The following is a 19,924-nucleotide window of genomic DNA, read 5'->3' as shown; positions in this document are numbered from 1 at the left end:
ACAGTCTCAAAATACTGCCCCACAAATCATTTATTTAATTACAAAAGAAAATTTTGTAATTCTCTTTGACAATGCAGAAATTCTGTGAATACCATTTCATCACATGATCAAACTTAACATCACTAATAATGGAACAAACTACCATCATGTGCCTCCTGAGATGACAGATTGAGAAGACCATAATATCACTTATGTAGGTTTCCTGCCAAAAATGTTTAACATTTTAAATAATGAGGAGGAAAAATCAAATTGAGAGACATGCAAAACATTTGGTCTGTTCTTCAAAAATGTCAATGCCATGAAAGTCTAACAAAGGTTGAGGAGCTGTTCTGATGCAAGGAGAATAAATAGAGATGATAACTACATAAATGCACAATCTGTAACTGATACTAATTTGAAAACAAAGCAAAATAAAAAACTCAACACTACAAAATCACACTGTCAGGAAAGCTGGAGACTCTTGTGTTAGGCAGCACCGTTATGCTGATACTGAACTTACTGAATGTGGTGATTGTGCTGTGGTTTCACAGGAAAATGTTCTTGTTCTTAGACGAGATATGATGAAGTAGTAAGGGATAAAGTGTTATGATATCCGCAAATAATTTTCAATGGTTTAGGAGAAAATACACCTCTTAAATGGTTCATTACAATATATACATATATATATACACACACACTATATATATATATATACATATATATATATATATATATATATATATATACACACACACACCCCCTATGTGTGTGTATGTGTGTGTGTGTGTGTGGAGAAAGAGGGAGAGACAGAGAGAGAAAACAAAGATTTTATATACATACATGCAGGAAGAAAAAAAGTGGCAAGCTGTTACAATTAATGATCCTGGGTAAAGGATATATGTGCATTTATTGCACTACTCTTGCAACTTTTTTCTGGTTAAAAACTTTCTAGGGGCAGGTGTTTGGCCTACAGGTTCAGACACTGATCGGCATGCCCAGATACGTGCTGGAGCTGCCTAGGCTTGATTCCTGGCTCCAGCTCCCTATCCCAGCTTCCTGCAAATGTGGACAATGGGAGACAGCAGGTGATATTTCGAGTTGTTGGGTCCCTGCTGCCCACAAGAGATACCTGGATTGAATTCCCAGCCCCTTTCCGATCCAGCCCAGTCCTGGCCATTGCAGGCACTTGGGGAATGGAACTGTGGCTTGGGGCTTTCTCTGTTTACCTCTTAAACTGGAAAAAAAAACTTTTAAAATAAAAATTGTTTATAAATTATTTTTAAAAACATTATTATGAATTCAGGCTTTTTTTTTTTTTTTGGTTTATTGACTTCCATAATGCTCAAACCTTTTGACAGTGTCCACAAATGTTTCCTTGAATTTTCTTCTTTTACTATTGAACTTTATCTCTCTTTGTCTTTCTTTTCCCTGATGTCTTTCAAATAGAGCCTTCAATAGTTATGGCATGTGCACAAATACTTCAACAAATTCTGTATGCCTAGTATGGACTTAAGTTATGTGTCTTCCAACAGGAGAATCCTCTCACTGGGCTTCCTTTATAAAGATACCTCATGTACACACTGTAGAAAGTCTGCTTTTTTTGTTTTGGGCTCACAGCCTATCAGCGCAATAGAAGGCATTGATGTATTTGGATTATAATTTCATTTCCCTAGCATCCTTTTCTTATTACCCTCCAATATCCCTTTAGCTTTAGATTAAAGAAGAGCTCAAAACACTGCTGAAAATGGTTTATTTTTTAAAGAGGTAGAAAAAATGGACTCTAGATAACAAATAAGTGGCTCAAAGGGTGTTACAAAAAAGCTTGTCAAAAATACACATTAACTTTTTTTTCTTTTTGACAGGCAGAGTTAGACAGTGAGAGAGAGAGAGAGAGAGACAGAGAGAAAGGTCTTCCTTCAATTGGTTCACTCCCCAAATCGCCGCCACAGTCGGCACGCTGCACTGATCTGAAGCCAGGAGCCAGGTGCTTCTCCTGTTCTCCCATGTGGGTGCAGGGCCCAAGCACTTGGGCCATCCTCCACTGCACTCCCGGGCCATAGCAGAGAGCTGGCCTGGAAGAGGAGCAACCAGGACAGAATCCGGCACCCCAACCAGGACTAGAACCCGGAGTGCCGGCGCTGCAGGCAGAGGATTAGCCTATTGAGCCGTGGCGCCAGCCCACATTAACTTTTAACTCAACTTTTCCATAAAGTTTTTAAGCCCCTTCACATCTGCAATTATGAAGTGATATGCATGTGTACTAAAATTATGTGTGATATATCTGTGCACACATCAAGGCTAATTATTTTGAATTTTTTAATTCAAAAAATTAACTAATTAATTAATTTGAAAGGCAGACAGAGAGGCAGATAGAAATATCCTATCTTCTGGTTCACCCTGTAAATGACCACAAACAGCCAGGGTTGGGTCAGGTCAAAGCCAGAATCCAATAACTTAATCCAGGTCACCATGTGGGTAGCAGGGACCCAATCACTTGAGCCATCACCGGCTATCTCTCAGGGGCCACATTAGCAGGAAGTTGGAATTGGGGCAGAGTTGGGACTTGAACCCAGGCACTGCTTTACAGGATATGGATGTCCCAAGCAGAATCTTTTTTTTTTTTTTTTTTTTTTTTTGACAGGCAGAGTGGACAGTGAGAGAGAGAGACAGAGAGAAAGGTCTTCCTTTGCCGTTGGTTCATCCTCCAATGGCCGCCACGGCCGGCACGCTGCAGCCAGCACACTGCGCTGATCCGATGGCAGGAGCCAGGTGCTTATCCTGGTCTCCCATGGGGTGCAGAGCCAAAGCACTTGAGTCATCCTCCACTGCACTCCCAGGCCACAGCAGAGAGCTGGCCTGGGAGAGGGGCAACCGGGACAGGATCGGTGCCCCGACCAGGACTAGAACCCGGTGTGCCGGCGCTGCAAGGCAGAGGATTAGCCTATTGAACCGCGGTGCCGGCCCCCAAGCAGAATCTTAACCACTATGCCAAACATCCACTCCCTGAAATTATTTTCTATTTTACACTCTAACATCTTGATATTAACCACCGTGAAATACAAAAGCAGAATAGGCTTACGTCATAGTCGCTCCCGGATCGGCAGTCATTTGATTGGTCACAAAAACAGCGACATTGTATTCTGTATAAAAAAAAAAAAATTTAAGAAGCTAAGAGAAGGGAAATACAAATATAAAACATTCATTGTAGATTTCAGTGTTTAGAACATTGTACTATAAATTTATTTTAGAAACAAGATCACATTCCTGTTTTTCTCACTGATAATATAAAACAACTTATTTAAAGTTATTGTTATTATTTAGGTTAGGATCAGTCTTTTTTGTAAAAAATATGTATTCCGGCCGGCGCCGTGGCTCAACAGGCTAATCCTCCGCCTTGCGGCGCCGGCACACCGGGTTCTAGTCCCGGTCGGGGCACCGATCCTGTCCCGGTTGCCCCTCTTCCAGGCCAGCTCTCTGCTGTGGCCAGGGAGTGCAGTGGAGGATGGCCCAAGTGCTTAGGCCCTGCACCCCATGGGAGACCAGGAGAAGCACCTGGCTCCTGCCATCGGAACAGCGCGGTGCGCCGGCCGCAGCGCGCTACCGCGGCGGCCATTGGAGGGTGAACCAACGGCAAAAGGAAGACCTTTCTCTGTCTCTCTCTCACTGTCCACTCTGCCTGTCAAAAAAAAAAAAAAATGTATTCCCATAAAGGTAATTTTATTTTTTTACGAAGTATTGCCTCCTGACACTCTTCTGAACGTCTCTGCAAAGCACACCTAAAACACAGTCACAGATGCTACTCTGATAGAGCCATTCTATTTTAAAAATCTACCTTCTGAGATTTTTTGGAGTCGTGACAACATCTGGGCCAATTTTTGCTGCCTTTCAGCCAACTCCCCACGACCACTGAAATCCACTCGAAAAAGTGCCATTATTGAATCAATGATCTGCACAGGGTTGATGTAAAAATAAATAAGTTTATGGAATTGGAAGGAAGAAATTAATTTGGATAGGAATCAACAGAACAGTAATATGCTAAAGAGCTCTGTGAGTGAGCAATACTTAGAAGCTTGTACCAATAGCTTGAAGATGCCAGCTTCCTCATGGAACTTTGCAGCTACATAATCGAGTAGCTCCATCTGATGTTCACCTGGTGGGAAATACAGCGAGAAAATGTCTAAGAGCTAGAAGCAGAGGCTAAGATCACTTATGTCCTTGGGAGCCATGCAAAAGAATCCTGGAAGGATTCTCTTAATGATTTATGACTTTATTAAATATGACAACTTATCAAAAAATGCTACTCTGCCTTTCACAGACAATGAATAAGAAATACTTTGAGGGTATTTTAATATCCAAGAACTTACCAGCTAATAAAATTTGTGGACTGACTGAATTAATTTTATTTTAAAATAAAAAGATAAAAGGACAGTGTCAAAATATTTAGTGTAATCAATCAGTAAATCAGTGCTTCCAACCTTACGATAACCCACACGTCCAGTTGCATGGGCTCTTACTAGTATATGCACGTGCATAAAGTACGTTGTCCAGCACGGCATCATGGTCTACATTGAAGCGATCAGCAATGTCCCGAAGGCGATCCGGACGACTGAGCAGCCAAGATTAAGGATTCAATGAGTCAATTCCAGAAAAACTTAGACAACTACAAAACATTCTACCTTAAGTAAGTAAATTAAAACAATGGTAAAACAATATACCTGCAGAGATATTCTAGAGGATGCTAATCATTACTTACAGTCTACATTATATTTTATTTTTCATAAATGCCTCAAATTCTCTTAGGTAGTGATAACACTCAAAGAAATGATGAGGCAGTAATGAATTTAAATATTTAATTTTGGGGTAGGCATTTGGTGCACTGGGTTAAACCACCCTTTGGGACACTCGCATCACATGTTGGAGTGCCTGGGGTCTACTTCCATCTCCGCTTCAGATCCAGTTTCCTGCTAACGTGCCTGGGAGGCAGCATATGATAGCCCAAGTACTTGGATTCCTGCCACCCATGAGAGAAGACCTGGATGGAGTTCTGGGCCCCTGTCTTCAGCCTGGCCCAGTCTTGGCTGTAATGGGCATTTGAGGAATGAACCAGCGAACTCTCTCGTTTTGTCTATCACTCTGACATCCAAGTAAATAAATAAACAAATTTTAAAATAAATATTGAATTGTCAGCAGGCATTTAGCCTAGCAGTTAAGACAACACGTTTCTCCAGGATTCGATTCTTGGCTCTAGCTCCTGACTCCAACTTCCTACTAATGGAGATCCTAGGAGGAGGCAGTGATGGTGAGTCAAGTAGCCAAGCTCCTGCCGTCCATGTAGGCCCAGACTGAATTCCCAGCTCTCACTGCGGTAACTGGGGAGTAAACCAGTATATGGGATCTCTCTCTCTAATAAATAAAAATTCAAAACAAGTTAAATGATCAAATCTTACAATACATGTAAGCTGGTTGGTACGGCCTATGGAACGTTTTACAAGTGAGGACGCTGCCAGAGATCAGGCACATGACTGAAGATTATGCAGCAAGTCAGTTACAAGAGAAAAACTAGAAACTAAGGTGTGTGAGTCTCTTTTGTTCTCAGTTCTATAAAAAATAGATTTATTCTAGAAATATATCACTGAGTTATAACTCAAGTCATTTTAAAGTGAAATAATTCGCTCTTCACACTTCTCATCTGTTCAGTATGAAATAGTTTAATATACCATTAATCATGTATTGCCAACAAACGAGAAATACGACTGCAGGAACTAAAGCAACACAACAGTAGCCTCAGGGCTCAGAAGGGTTTACCAACCCAGGACTTCGGTTTATATGGCGTTTAAAATCTACCGTCTTGAGGCAGTCATTGTGGTGGAGTGAGTCGAGCCGCCACCTTCAGAGCCAGCATTCCACACAGGCGCTGGGCCAAGTACCGACTGCTCCATTGTGATCCAGCTCCCTGCTAATGAGCCCGGGAAAGAAGCAGAAGATGGTCCAAGACCTTGGGGCCTACACCCATGTGGGAGGCCCAGATGGAGTTCCAGGCTTCTGGCTTTGGCCTGGCTCAGCCCTGGCTGTTGAACCACTTTGGGTATCAATCCAAGTCCATCCTGGATGAAAGAACTCTTTCTTTCCCTTTCCCTGTAGCTCTGCCTTTCAAATAAATAAATATATCTTTTTAAAATTTTACTTTCTTCTTTTTTTTTTCTAAATTTACTTTCTTCTAATTTTACTTTATTTTAAATTTTACTTTCTAGGGGCCGGCATTGTGGCAGAGTGGGTAAAGCTGCCACCTGCAGTGCTGGCATCCCATATGAGTGCCAGTTCGAGTCCCGGCTGCTCCACTTTCGATCTCCTCTCTGCTATGGCCTGAGAAAGCAGAAGATGGCTCAGGTGCTTGGGCACCTGCATCCATGTGGGAGATCCAGAAGAAGCTCCTAGGTCCTGGCTTCGGATCAGATCAGCCCAGCTCCAGCCATTGCAGCCATTTGGGGAGTGAACCAATGGAAGGAAGACTTTTCTCTCTGTCTCTCTCTCTCTCCTTGTCTAACTCTGTCGATTTTTTTTTAAAATATTTGTTATTTATTTGAAAGGCAGAATTGTAGAGAGAGGGAAAGAGAAAGAGAGAGGGAACTTCCATCCACTGGTTCACTCCCCAAAACGCTGCAATGGCTGGAGCTGGGCCTGACAGAAACCGGGGGCAGGAGTTTCTTCTGGGTCTCCCATGTAGGTGCAGGGTCCCAAGGACTTGGGCCATCTTCTGCTGCTTTCCCAGGTATATTTAGTAGGGAGCTGGATCAGAAGTGGAGCAGCCAAGACCCGAACTGGTACCCACATGGTTTTACATGCTATGCCACAATGCCATTCCCTAATAACTTTTTTTAAAAATATTTATTTCTTATTTATTTGAAAGGCAGAGTTATAGAGAGGAGGAGACACAGAGAGAGAGGTCTTCCATCTGCTGGTTCACTTCCCAAATGGCTGCAAGGGCTAGGGCTGAGCCAGGCCGAAGCCAGGAGCCTGGAGCTTCTTCTTGGTCTTCCATGTGAGTGCAGGAGCAAAAGCACTTGATTTTTAAAAAGTTTTTTTACACTAGATTTTTTTTTTTTTTGGTGGACAGTTCAAAGAAAACAGGAGTTGGAAGAGGCAATGAAAAATGTTTTTCACATCAGTTTCTACAAAGCCTGGATACCTTGCGATCAAGGGTATTAAGCCAAGTTTATTCTAAAGGGAAGTTCAGATTAACCTACAAACATTTATTGACTGATAACCATACAGAATTTATTACCATATTAACTAATTATCAAGTCAAAGCATGCTGGAGGATATAAGACAATCTATGGCCTAGGTAAGTTTAAAACATAATTACAGAGACAAAATAGAAACATATAAAAAGAAAGTATCAAAACCCAGCAGCAGACATGGGGACAGTAGAAGAATGAGAACCTTCTGTGGCCATTGCCATGGTTCCTCTGCCCCTCCCATTCCTCCCACTTCCTCTTGCATGTTGTAACTCTCAACTGGTCCTCTCTTTCTTGATAAAATCCAAACTGCCCAAACAGCTTATTTGCAACAACAATTCGTCCCTGAGAATCTTCCTTAATCAACTATTTCTGAAACTAGCTGAACTCCAACAGAGCCCCCTTCCTAAAGCCCATTCCAGCCTCCATCCCTGAGTTAGATGTCTCCTTCAGAGACTTCCTGGGTCAGGAATTTCCCAATACAGTCTTCTTAAAACAGTTCTCTGGTTGGTTGTTTTGCTTTGTTTTCCTACACCAGTAGTTTAGACAGAAAATTCTATAGTAGGTCAAGAAGGACAAGGTTTTCTAAATTAGGTAACCAGAGAAGATCAGAAAAAGCAGGCCTTTAAATGATAGCCTTAAAGGGTTTCTATGACTCAGAAAGATGGGGATAAAAGGAGGAGATACCCAATAGCATGGAAATATCCCATGAAAATGCCCCTATGACCAGTCAAATTAGCCTTCAAGTTCATTTGAGATTAGCTTGTGAAAGCAGGCATGGGTGTTGTGGTAGCATGTTAGGCTGCCACTCGCCCACATCTTATATCTGGAGTGCCTCGAATCAGGTCTTGGCTTCCTGCTGATGCACTTGGGAGCAGCAGATGACTGCTCAAGTACTTGAGTCCCTACTGCCCACGAGGGTGACATAGAGGAGTTCAAGGCTCCTGGCTGTTGCAGGCAATTGGGGCGTGAACAAGTAGAAGATATCACCTTCTCTCCTTCTCTGTCTCTCTTCTCTCTCTGTTACTGAGATGCAAGTATATACATATGAATATTTTATATATTATATATTATATTATATATGAATATTTTAAAGATTTATTTTATTTATTTGAAAGATAGAGTTACAGAGAAAGGTAGAGCCAGAGAGGAAGGTCTTCCATCCATTGGTTCACTCCCCAAAAGGCCGCAAAGGCTAGAGGTGAGCTGATCTAAAGCCAGGACCCAGGAACTTTTTCTGGGTCTCCCATGCGGGTGCAGGGGCCCAAGGACTTGGGCCATCTTCTACTGCTTTCCCAGGCCATAGCAGAGAGCTGGATTGGAAGAGGAGCAGCCGAGACTCGAACTGGTGCCCATATGGGATGCCGGCACTGCAGACCAAAGCTATAACCCATTGCATCACAGTGCCGCCTTTTGTCACAGTACCGCCCTTGTGTGTGTGTGTGTGTATTAAATTTTAAATATATATAATGTATATAATGTATATATATTTTAAAAAGAGTGAGAACAAAATAAAGGGATTTTCAGAGGGCTCAAAGTTTGCTACTTAAATTACTTTTCTGAAAGTACCTAAGTACTTACTCCAGCAAAACAAAACTATGGGAAAAGTTCGGGATGCAAGAAATCACCTTAACAAAGAAAACAAATAACTGTTGATGTATTATGTCTTCAAATTTTAATAACAAAGCCTGCTTAAAGGCAATGGGAACAGATTAGAACAGACTCATCCCCCCCCCCTTTTTTTTTTGACAGGCAGAGTTAGACAATGAGAGAGAGACAGAGAGAAAGGTCTTCCTTCTGTTCCTTCTGTTGGTTCACTCCCCAAATGGCCGCTACAGCAGGAGCCAGGTGCTTCCTCCTGGTCTCCCATGTGGGTGCAGGGCCCAAGCACAAGGGCCATCCTCCACTGCCTTCCCGGGCCATAGCAGAGAGCTGGCCTGGAAGAGGGGCAACCGGGATAGAACCCGGCGCCCCGACCAGGACTAGAACCCGGGGTACCGGTGCTGGAGGTGGAGGATTAGCCAAGTGAGCCACGGCACTGGCCTGCCTTCTTTTTTTTTTTTTTAAGATTTATTTTTTTATTTGAAAGGCAGAGTTACAGAGCAAGGAGGAGACCAAGAGAGAGAATCTTCCATCCATTGGTTCACTCCACAAATGACCATAAAGACCATGGCTGGTCCGGGCCAAAGGCAGAGCCAGGAGCTTCTTTAGATCTCCCATATGGGATGCTGGTGTCCCAAGTGGAGGCTTAACCTGCTATGCCACAATGCTGGCCCCATCTCCTTCCTTCTAGAGTGGCAACAGTGAGTGAGCGATGAGTCTGGAGAGATGCAGCCTTGTAAATGGCCTTAAAAACTTGTGTGGGTCTTCCCTATCATTAAGAAGAGATTCTTAGGCGGTAAAGCTGCCACCTACAAGGCCACATCCCATATGGGTGCCGGTTCTAGTCCTGGCTGCTCCACTTCCGATCCAGCTCTCTGCTATGGCCTGGGAAAGCAGTAGAAGATGACCCAAGTGCTTGGGCCCCTGCACCCACATGGGAGACCCAGAAGAAGCTCCTGTCTCCTGGCTTCAAATCAGCCCAATTCTGGCTGTTGAGGCTATTTGGGGAGTGAACCAGCGGATGGAAGATTTCTCACTCTCTCTCTCTCTGCCTCTGCCTCTCTGTAACTCTGCCTTTCAAATCAATAAATGAATATTTTTTTCCTTGGGGCCTGTGCTGTGGCGTAGTGAGTAAAGCTGCTGCCTGCAGTGCCAGCATCCCATATGGGTGCCGGTTCCAGGCCCTGAAGCTCCACTTCCAATCCAGCTCTCTGCTATGGCCTGGGAAAGCAGTAGAAGATGGCCCAAGTGCTCAGGCCCCTGCACCCCAGTGGGAGACCCAGAAGCTCCTGGCTGCTGATAGGCCATCTGGGGAGTGAGCCAACAGAAGGAAGACTTCTCCCTCTCTTTCTGCCTCTGTCTCTCTGTAACTCTACCTTTCAAATAAAATAAATAAATCTTTTTAAAAAAAGATAATAAAATGAGTAAGTTATAATTTCCTCTCATGTGTTTGAAATGTCAGCTTTACATCAGACCCATGTAAAGAAGTAAGACTTATTAAACAGAAAGTGATTTAAGAGATTGAAAGTGATCTGAGGGAGGTTTTCCTCTTGATTTTTCTCATTGTTAGCTTATGGGGTGATTATAAAAAAAAAAGATACATTGCAAACAAACTCTTTTGAAATAACACTACTATATCATACTACCTCTGTACTATATCTGAAATCTGTACTTTTTCAAGGTTAATTTTGTTATTTGTGTTCTTTTTAGCCTCCATGTGAATTTTCAGATTTTTCTGGTTTTGTGAAAAGTGCCATTGGTATTTTGATGAGGATTACACTGATTATTGTGTTAGCAACTTATTTAAATAAAAAGGTTACAAAGTATTTTCTGTATCAATGAAGATAATTTTTCCTCCTGGGTAGCCACTTGCTCCTGGAAGTTGAGCCGTCACTGGGGAGCAATTGAAAATTAATATTAATTAGGATGAATAAATGCTGTACAAATGAATCTATAAATAAACACTATATTTATGTTGGCTGCAATTCTTCAGTAAAGTTGGCGAAGAATCACTGTCCTTTAATTTCTAAACAGCATGACATATTTCCATATTACTAACCAGTGGTGGAATTATAAGTATTTTGCCAGCATAGTAGTAATTCAACAAAGAATTTCAGTATGTCTCACAATGGGAAATATTCTTGAAAGATAGTTCTTCCAAAGAAATGGAAATATAATTTAAATATTATTAATTTTCTAGAAGAAATAATCACAAACATAATTTATGCTATATAATGCATTAAGTTACCTTTCAATTAGTGTTTGCCAAAAACTTTAAGTGCATTTATAGTTTATGTAGTAGTAGTTAATACTAAGGAGTTACTTTACACCAGATACATGTATTATTTCATTTATTTTTCAAAATAGCCCTAAATTTGGCACTAGGCTTATTGGCACTTACTGGAGAGGTGAAGCAACTTGCCCAGGCTCAGACAGCTATAAATGGCAGAGCCTACACTGGATCACATATTTTGATTTTATGATCTTTCTTAAGCACTTTGTCAGGCTTAAATAAATTCAGTGCATTTTTGTAAAAGGAGATCTTTTTAAATTTGTCTCCCTTAGGGCCAAACTCACTCAATGGAAAGTAAAAGATTCTGAGACTGGCATTGTGGCGCAGTGGGTTAAGCTGCTGCCTGCAATGCTGGCATCCCATATGGGAGATGGTTTGAGTGCCGGCTGCTCTGCTTCCAATCCAGCTTCTTACTAATGAGCCTGGGAAAGCAGCAGAATATGGCCCAGGTATTTGGGCCCTTGTCTCCCTTGTGGGAGACCCAGTTGGAATTCCAGACTCCTGGCTTCAGCCCAGTACAGTCTCAAGTTCCTGGCTTCAGCCTGGCCCAGCCCCAGCTGCTGCAATCATTTGGGGAGTGAACCAGCAGATGGAAGATCTCTCTCTCTCTCTGTAACTCTGTCTTTCAAATAAATAAATAAATCTTAAAACAAAAAACCAGTAAAGGATTCTAAGGCTCAATAGATTTTTTTTGTCATTCTTGTCAAAAAGATGGAATAGGAAAAATTGAGAGAGTGGATGCTTCTCCTTACCAATACACTCCTATGCCCTTTAACCTTCTGTCTATTTCCATGAAGTGTTCACGGGCAGCACATGTACATCACCTCAAGCATCCCCCATTCAAAGACCAGCTCTGGTCTCTGTGACCATGGGCAGTTTGCTTAATCTCCCTAAGCTTGTTTCCTTGCAAGTCTGTTCAGACTCCATGAAATTATATGCAGTACCAGACACATAAGGGACTTTTAGTAAATGGTAACTGTGATGAGTTTTGTTGGTGGTGGTGTTGTCATATATCCTTACCGCAGAGGGTATGAGAGAGCTGAGTTTTCCCAGTACGAAATTCTGTGAATTACAGGAAAAAAAAATAAAATAAAAACACATACTGTTAATTTTTCAGATATTTTCATGTCATAAAAATGGCCTCAGAATATTACTGTTTTCTTTTCCAACCATCAAATCTCACTCATAAAATATCTCTTGTATCATAAATGGATTCCACATGTATAAATAGCAATAACATAGGGGCTGGTGTGATGGCATAGCCGCTGCCTGCAGTGCTGGCATCCCATTTGAGCACTGGTTCGAGTCCCAGCTGCTCCATTTATGGTCCAGCTCTATGCTATGGCCTGGGAGAGCAGTAGAAGATGGCCCAAGTCCTTGGGCCTCTGCACCCACATGGGAGACCCAGAAGAAGCTCCTGACTCCTGGCTTTGATCGGCGTAGCTGCAGCCATTGCGGTCATCTGGGGAGTGAACCAGTGGATGGAAGACCTCTCTCTCTCTGCCTTTTCTTCTATCTCTGTGCAACTCTGACTTTCAATAAATAAATATTTAAATAAATAAATAGCAATAATATAAAATATTACATTTTTCACAGTACTGTCTTTTAGAATAAAAAATAATCTAAACCAAATTTTCCTTAGGAATAGCCTGATAAATTAAAGTTTAAGACTCCTGTGGCCGGCGCAGTGGCTTAACATGCTAATCCTCCGCCTTGCGGCGCCGGCACACCAGGTTCTAGTCCTGGTTGGGGTGCCGGATTCTATCCCGGTTGCCCCTCTTCCAGGCCAGCTCTCTGCTATGGCCTGGGAAAGCAGTGGAGGATGGCCCAAGTCCTTGGGCCCTGCACCCGCATGGGAGACCAGGATAAACACCTGGCTCCTGCCATCGGATCAGCGAGATGCGCCGGCCGCAGCAGCCATTGGAGGGTGAACCAACGGCAAAAGGAAGACCTTTCTCTCTCTCTCTCTCACTATCCACTCTGCCTGTAAAAAAAAAAAATTTAAAAAAAAAAAAAAAAAAAAGACTCCTGTCATAGTAAAGCAAGCCTGGGCCTCTTCCTCTGAACTGAGATCTTCAAGGGGAAGTGGAGGTACTCTCACATAAGTGGCATCACTCAGTACCAGCAGAAGCAAATTCTCTCTAGAGGAATCCTATTCACCTATTGAGGCCCACTGAATGCTCATAGATTAAAACCAGGCAACAGGAGATGGTGTGGTGGTACAGCAAGTGAAACCACTGCTTGTGATGCCCGCCTCCCGTATCAGAGTGCCAGATTAGGTACTGTATGCTTCACTTCTGATACCGCTCCCTGCTCATGTGCCTGGAAGAGCAGTGGATGACCTAACTACTTGGGCCACTGCCACCCACATGGCATACCCAGATGCAGTTCCCAGCTCCTGGCTTTGGCCTGGACCAGCCATGGCCATTGCAGCATTTGGGGAGTGAACTAGCAGATAAAAGATCTCTTTCTATCTCTGTCTCTTCCTTTCTGCCATTTTGACTTTCAAATAAAATATTTAAAAAAATCCAGCAACAAGCTTACAGCTATCAATAAAGAAGGTAAACCTGTAAGTCAGAGACAACAGAAATAACAGAAATCAGATTTATTTCCCAACTCAATAGAAAAAAATAACAACAAAACAGATTTAGTTTTTTATGACTAAGGACAAAGGACAACTAAGACTGAATTGTCAGATGTGGTCTAAAATGAAGCTATGCATAAAACTGATTTTTAAAAAATAGAGGATATAGTTAGGGAAGAGAGAAGTTAATTATGTTCATGGAACATGCACTGTCTAAGCATAAGATTGGCTTCATTATTCAATTATCTTTTTTTAAAAAAGATTTATTTGAAATTCAGAGTTATACAGAGAGAGAGAGAGAGAGAGAGAGAGAGAGAGAGAGAACTTCCATCCAATGGTTCACTCCCCAGTTGGCCACAATGGCCAAAACTGAGCTGATCTGAAGTCAGGAGCCAGCAGCCAGAAGCCCCCTTGGGGTCTCCCACGTAGATGCAGGGGCCCAAGGACTTGGGCTATCTTTTACTGCTTTCACAGGCCACAGCAGAGAGCTGGATCAGAAGTGGAACAGCTGGGTCTCGAACCAGCGCCCATATGGGATGCCTGCACAGCAGGCCAGGGCATTAACCCACTGTGCCACAGCGCTGGCCCTTCAATTATCTTTTTTTTTTTAAAGATTTATTTTATTTATTTGAAAGACAGAGTTACAGAGAGAGGCAGAGACAGAGAGAGAGAGGTCTTCCATCCGCTGGTTCACTCTCCAAATGGCTGCAACAGCCAGAGCTGAGCTGATCTGAATCCAAGAGCCAGGAGCTTCTTCTGGGTCTCCCACGTGGGTGCAGGAGCCCTAGAACTTGAGCCATCTTCTACTGCTTTCCCAGGCTATAACAGAGATCTGGATTGGAAGAGGAGCATCCAGGACTAGAACCGGTGCCCATATGGGATGCCGGTGCTTCAGGCCAGGGCATTAACCCGCTGCGCCACAGTGCCGGCCCCTCAATTATCTTAAAAGGGGAAAAATTCTATTCTCTTCTATGGGAATCAGAGGTAAAAGGATGGAAAATACCAATGAAATCCATCTGTGTGTGTTGGTATGCATTTTCACTGCAGTCCAGAGTGATTCCATAATTATAATGACTGTATCATAAGTTCCAAAACAGATACCAAACACTATTGATTGTTTACTTAATTATGTAGATATAATTTCATACAATAAAATATTGAGGTTGTACCTACCTCCAAAAGCTTCTGTGATTGCCATGCTTTCAATTCCACCCCCTAGCAACTTACTGGAAATAGAAAGCATTAGTAACAGGTATAAAAATAGAGATAACAAGAAGGGAGAAAATATTAATATCATTAGTATTGTATCTAACAGTAATTCTATGTTGGACAAACGGCATTCCTCATGTTCAGATCACAAAGTCTACTGTGTATGGGCAGGTGGATCAACAAAACAACTTGTGGGGTCACACTATGGCATAGTACGTGGGTAAAGCCATCATCTGCGATGCCAGCATCCCATACGGGCATTGGTTCACGTCCTAGCTGCTCTACTTCTGATTCAGCTCCCTGATAATGACCTGGGAAAAGCAGAAGAAAATGGCCCAAGTGATCGGGCCCCCATCACCCATGTGGGACACCAGATTAGGCTCTTGGCTCCTGGCTTCCACCTGGCCCATTGCAGGCCCTTGCAGTCATCTGGGGAGTAAACCAGTGGATAGATCTCTCTTTGTCCCTCTCTCTGTAAATCTTGCTTTCAAAATAAATACTCTTTAAAAGAAAAAAAAAAAGCTTATAAACCCTACTCTTACTTTTGCATGTCAATAGTAAATGGGTTAATAAGGTCCTTATGTCTCACTATGCTTTAGATTGAAATGTACTTTAGGGGGCCAGTGCTGTGGCATAGCAGGTAGAGCCATCACCTGCAGTGCTGGCATCCCATGTGGGCTGCTCCCTACTAAGTGCACCTGGGAAAGCAGTAGAAGATGGCCCAAGTCCTTGGGCCCCTGCACCCATGTGGGAGACCTGGAAGAAGCTCCTAGCCCCTGGCTTCAGATCGGTGCAGCTCCGGCCGTTGCAGCCAGTTGGGGAGTGAATCAGCAGATGGAAGACTTCTCTCTCTCTGTAACTCTGTCTTTCAAATAAATAAATAAATCTTAAAAAAAAAGAAAGAAAGAAAGAAATGTAATTAGAGGGGCCAGATCTGTGGCATAGTAGGTAAAGCTGCCATCTGCAGTGCTGATTTGAGTCCCAGCTGTTCCACTTCTGATCCAGCTTCCTGCTAATGTGCCTGGGGAAGCAGCAGAAGATGGCCCAAGTGCTTGGGCTCCTGTACCCATATGGGAGAACTGGAAGAAACTCCTGGCTCCTGGCTTTGCCTAGCCAAGCCCTGGCCATTGTAGCCATTTGGGGGGATAAACCAGTGTATGAAATCTCTCTCTCTCTCTCTCTCTCTCTCTCTCTCTCTCAACATGGCTGGCGTATCTTACACAGACCAAATTTTTTAAAAGATTTATTTATTTATTTATTTTAAAGGCAAAGTTAGGCAGAGGCAGAGAGAGAGAGGGAGAGAGGGGGAGAGAGAGAAATAGAGGTCTTTCATCTACTGGTTCACTCTTCAAATGGCCACAATGGCCAGAGCTGAGCCGATCTGAATCCAGGAGCCGGAAGCTTCTTCTGGGTCTCCCACCCTGGTGCAGGGGCCCAAGGACTTAGGCCATCTTCCACTGCTATCCCAGGCCGTAGCAGAGAGCTGGATCAGAAGTGGAGCAGCCGAGACTTGAACTGGCACCCATCTGGGATACTGGCAAGGCAAGCAACAGCTTTACCTGGTATGTCTCAGCACCAGCTCCACAGACCAACTTTATGGACACATGTCAGAATAGAAAATGTTCGGGGGCTGGCACTATGGAACAGCGGGTTAGTGACCAAGTGTTTTAGTGTTTAATGTTCATGATATGAAAAGATATAAAATTAAGTCATGAATTCATTCATTCATTAAATGCGATAAATATTGTGTTAACTGTACTAAAATATAGTAGATACACTTTGAAAATTGTAAAAGCCTGACTTTTGAGATGTGATCACAGAGCAAAGTCCCCCCCCCCCCACAGGCAGAGTGGATAGTGAGAGAGAGAGAGAGAGAGAGAGAGAGAGAGAGAGAGAAAGGTCTTCCTTTTGCCATTGGTTCACCCTCCAATGGCCGCTGTGGCCGGCGCATCTCGCTGATCCGAAGCCAGGAGCCAGGTGCTTCTCCTGGTCTCCCATGCGGGTGCAGGGCCCAAGGACTTGGGCCATCCTCCACTGCCTTCCCGGGCCATAGCAGAGAGCTGGCCTGGAAGAGGGGCAACTGGGATAGAATCTGGTGCCCCACCCAGAACTAGAACCTGGTGTGCCGGTGCCGCAAGGCGGAGGATTAGCTTGTTAAGGCACAGAGTCGGCCACAGAGCAAAGTTTTAAGAGATACAGATAATCCAACAAATTTACATGTACATGCTTTAAGAGAGCAATTTAAATGTAAATTGTACAATGTTAGGTTATCCACAAATGTATTTTAAGGATTTATTTATTTGAAAGGAAGAGTTACAGAGAGGTAGAGGCAGAGAGAGAGAGGTCTCCCATCCACTGGTTCACTCCCCAAATGGCCGCAAAGGCCTGAGCTGGGCCGATTGAAAGCCAGGAGCCAGAAGCGTCTTCCAGATCTCCCATGCAGTTGCAGGGGCCCAAGCTCTTGGGTCTTCTGCTTCCCCAGGCCATTGCAGAGAGCTGAATCAGAAGTGGAGCAGTCGGGACTTGAACCAGCACCCATATGAGATGCCGACATTGCAGGTGGCGGCTTTACCCGCAACACCACAGCACTGGCCCCACCACAAACTTATTGAGGCCTGTAGACTTCAGTGAGGAAAAGAATATTCTAGACGCTGACCTGAATAATTTAAAGAACATGGGTTGAGGGGCCGGCGCTGAAGCGCCAGCATCCCATGTGGGCGCTGGTTCTACTACTGGCTGCTCCTCTTCTGATCCAGCTCTCTGCTGTGGCCTGGGAAAGCAGTGGAAGATGGCTCAAGTGCTTGGGCCCCTACACCCGGGTGGGCGACCAGGAAGAAGCTCCTGTCTCCTGGCTTTGGATCGGTGCATCTCCAGCCGTTGCATCCGTCTGGGGAGTGAACCAGTGGATGGAAGACCACTCTCTCTGTCTCTACCTCTCTCTGTAACTCTGTCTTTCAAATAAATAAAATACATCTTTAAAAAAAAAAAAAAAGAATATGGGCTGAGAGATCATCCCATTTGGAAGGCATGCCCTTGGAGATCTTATAGGCCTAGCAAGATTTTAAGAGAGCTTTTATGTCCCTTCTCAGCTTGAGAAAAATTACCCTGAAAGGCTATAGCTCTACCAAATCCCAGACGAAATCTCTGGTTGCTATGCAATCTCAATCAATTAAAAAGGTAAACCCAAAAATTTAGCTGGAGGGGTACACCAAATTACTTGAAATAACATAATTGTTTATTTTGTGAAACTTGAGAAAATTTAGAATGAAGTGTAGAAATAGTATTTTTAAAATATTCCTAGACAAATACCAAACCCAAAGATTACTATTTTCATATTAAATTTGGCAATAAGTGATTCATATTTGGTATTTGAGAACTCCCCCCTTTTTTTTAATTGATCTGAAAGGCAGAATTACAGAGAGAGACAGACAGACAGAGATCTTCCATCCACTGGTTCACTCCCCAAATGGCCTCAACGGCTGGAGCTGGGTCAGGCCAAAACCAGAAGCCAGGAGCTTCATCTGTTTCTCTCACATGGGTGGTAGGGCACCAAATACTTGGGCCATTCTCCACTGCTTTCCCAGGCCATCAGTAGGGAGCTGGATAGGAAGTAGAGCAGCCAGGACATGAACCAGCACCCACACGGGATGCTGGTGTCGTTAGCGACAGCCCCAGTTGCTATGCCACAATGCCAGCCCCAAGGACATTCATAGTTTAAGCAAATTGGCCTTCTTACAATAATAGTTAGCCTCTGATAGACTAGATGATATGTTTATAAATAGTATTTCAACATGTAAGAGAGCCTAAAACTCACTGTACTTCTAGATTTATGAGATTTACTGAAGACATTTAGGTATTTGGGAAGATTTTACTTGTTAGTAGTTAGACAAATAAGATTTGTAAAGGAAATTGTGAAAATTGCTGGTACTAAAATAGTCACTTATGTTAAACTCTAACAAAACAGAATCAGAGGAGGTCATGAATAAGAAGGCCCGGGGCCAGTGCTGTGGCGTAGCAGGTTAAGCATCCACCTTCGGCGTCCACATCCCACATAGGCGCTGGTTCTAGTCCTGGCTGCTCCACTTCTGATCCAGCTCTCTGCTAATGGCCTGGGAAGGCAGCAGAAGTGCTTGGGCCCCTGCACTTGCATGGGAGACCTGGCAAGAGTTCCTGGCTTCAGATTGGCCCAGCTCAGCCCATTGTGGCCATTTGGGAATGAACCAGTGTATGGAAGATCTTTCTCTCTGTCTCTCCCTCTCTGTAACTGTGCCTCTCAAGTAAATAAATAAAGCTTTAAATAAATAAAAAAAAAAAAAAGAAAGAAAGAAAGAAAAGAGAAAGAAGTCCTCATGCAAGGTTCATCATGAGACATTCCTGCAGGTAGACTGGTAACGATGTTTTGATTTATCTCAAGAACTTCACCAAGACGCAGTATTCCAGATAAGCGGCTTGCACAAGAACACTGCCTACAGGATGGTTGTCTCAGCCAATCAGCTAACACCAGTGCCTGTAACAAACTCCTGTAACCTTTGGTCTTTGTAACCCCTGTTTTCCAGCAGCTCACAGGGACTTTTTATCTTTTAAAAAAGTCCCCTTTCCTCTGAGGCTCTGGCTATACCTTATGGCCCAGCATAGCTTGTGTACTCTGTAATTCCAAATGTATTTGTTTATTCTAGAGAGCTGGTCTGAGTTTCTTTTCAGGCTAACAAAATAAAATATTCTTAATGTGATTTAAAATGTTTAAAGGAGTCTAGTTAACCAAATTATAAAAGACCCATTAAAGATTGGTAGATTTGCCATCGGATCAGCGCGGTGCGCCGGCCGCAGCGCGCCAGCCGCAGCGGCCATTGGAGGGTGAACCAACGGCAAAAGGAAGACCTTTCTCTCTGTCTCTCTCTCTCACTGTCCACTCTGCCTGTCAAAAAAAAAAAAAAAAAAAAGATTGGTAGATTTATAAATGGACTTAAAGCTTAAGGGAAAAATGTATAACATTTTAATTAGTCAAATAGTAATTTTAAAAAA

At 43.2% G+C, this 19,924-nt stretch overlaps 1 protein-coding gene across 6 annotated transcripts in view; it reads right to left on the bottom strand.

Annotated features, from left to right (window-relative positions):
* DMC1 (DNA meiotic recombinase 1) overlaps nucleotides 1-19,924 on the bottom strand; it is a 45,091-nt gene that overhangs the window by 14,216 nt on the left and 10,951 nt on the right. For 5 of the 6 annotated variants that reach the window (XM_062201955.1, XM_062201958.1, XM_062201957.1 and 2 more), the window contains exons 6-12: nucleotides 14,867-14,919; nucleotides 12,130-12,171; nucleotides 10,637-10,709; nucleotides 4,494-4,585; nucleotides 4,056-4,129; nucleotides 3,812-3,926; nucleotides 3,059-3,119 (exon numbers count right to left, since the gene is read on the bottom strand). In XM_062201955.1, the coding sequence (XP_062057939.1) occupies nucleotides 3,059-3,119; nucleotides 3,812-3,926; nucleotides 4,056-4,129; nucleotides 4,494-4,585; nucleotides 10,637-10,709; nucleotides 12,130-12,171; nucleotides 14,867-14,919 (510 nt within the window). The remainder of the gene's footprint in view (nucleotides 1-3,058; nucleotides 3,120-3,811; nucleotides 3,927-4,055; nucleotides 4,130-4,493; nucleotides 4,586-10,636; nucleotides 10,710-12,129; nucleotides 12,172-14,866; nucleotides 14,920-19,924) is intronic. The other variant, XM_062201959.1, reaches the window with a different exon arrangement.

The sequence above is a fragment of the Lepus europaeus genome, chromosome 10, assembly GCF_033115175.1.
Source record: "Lepus europaeus isolate LE1 chromosome 10, mLepTim1.pri, whole genome shotgun sequence".
Lineage (NCBI taxonomy): Eukaryota > Metazoa > Chordata > Mammalia > Lagomorpha > Leporidae > Lepus > Lepus europaeus.
The sequence above is the reverse complement of the archived record's forward strand: the minus strand, read 5'-3'. Positions and strand labels throughout refer to the sequence as shown.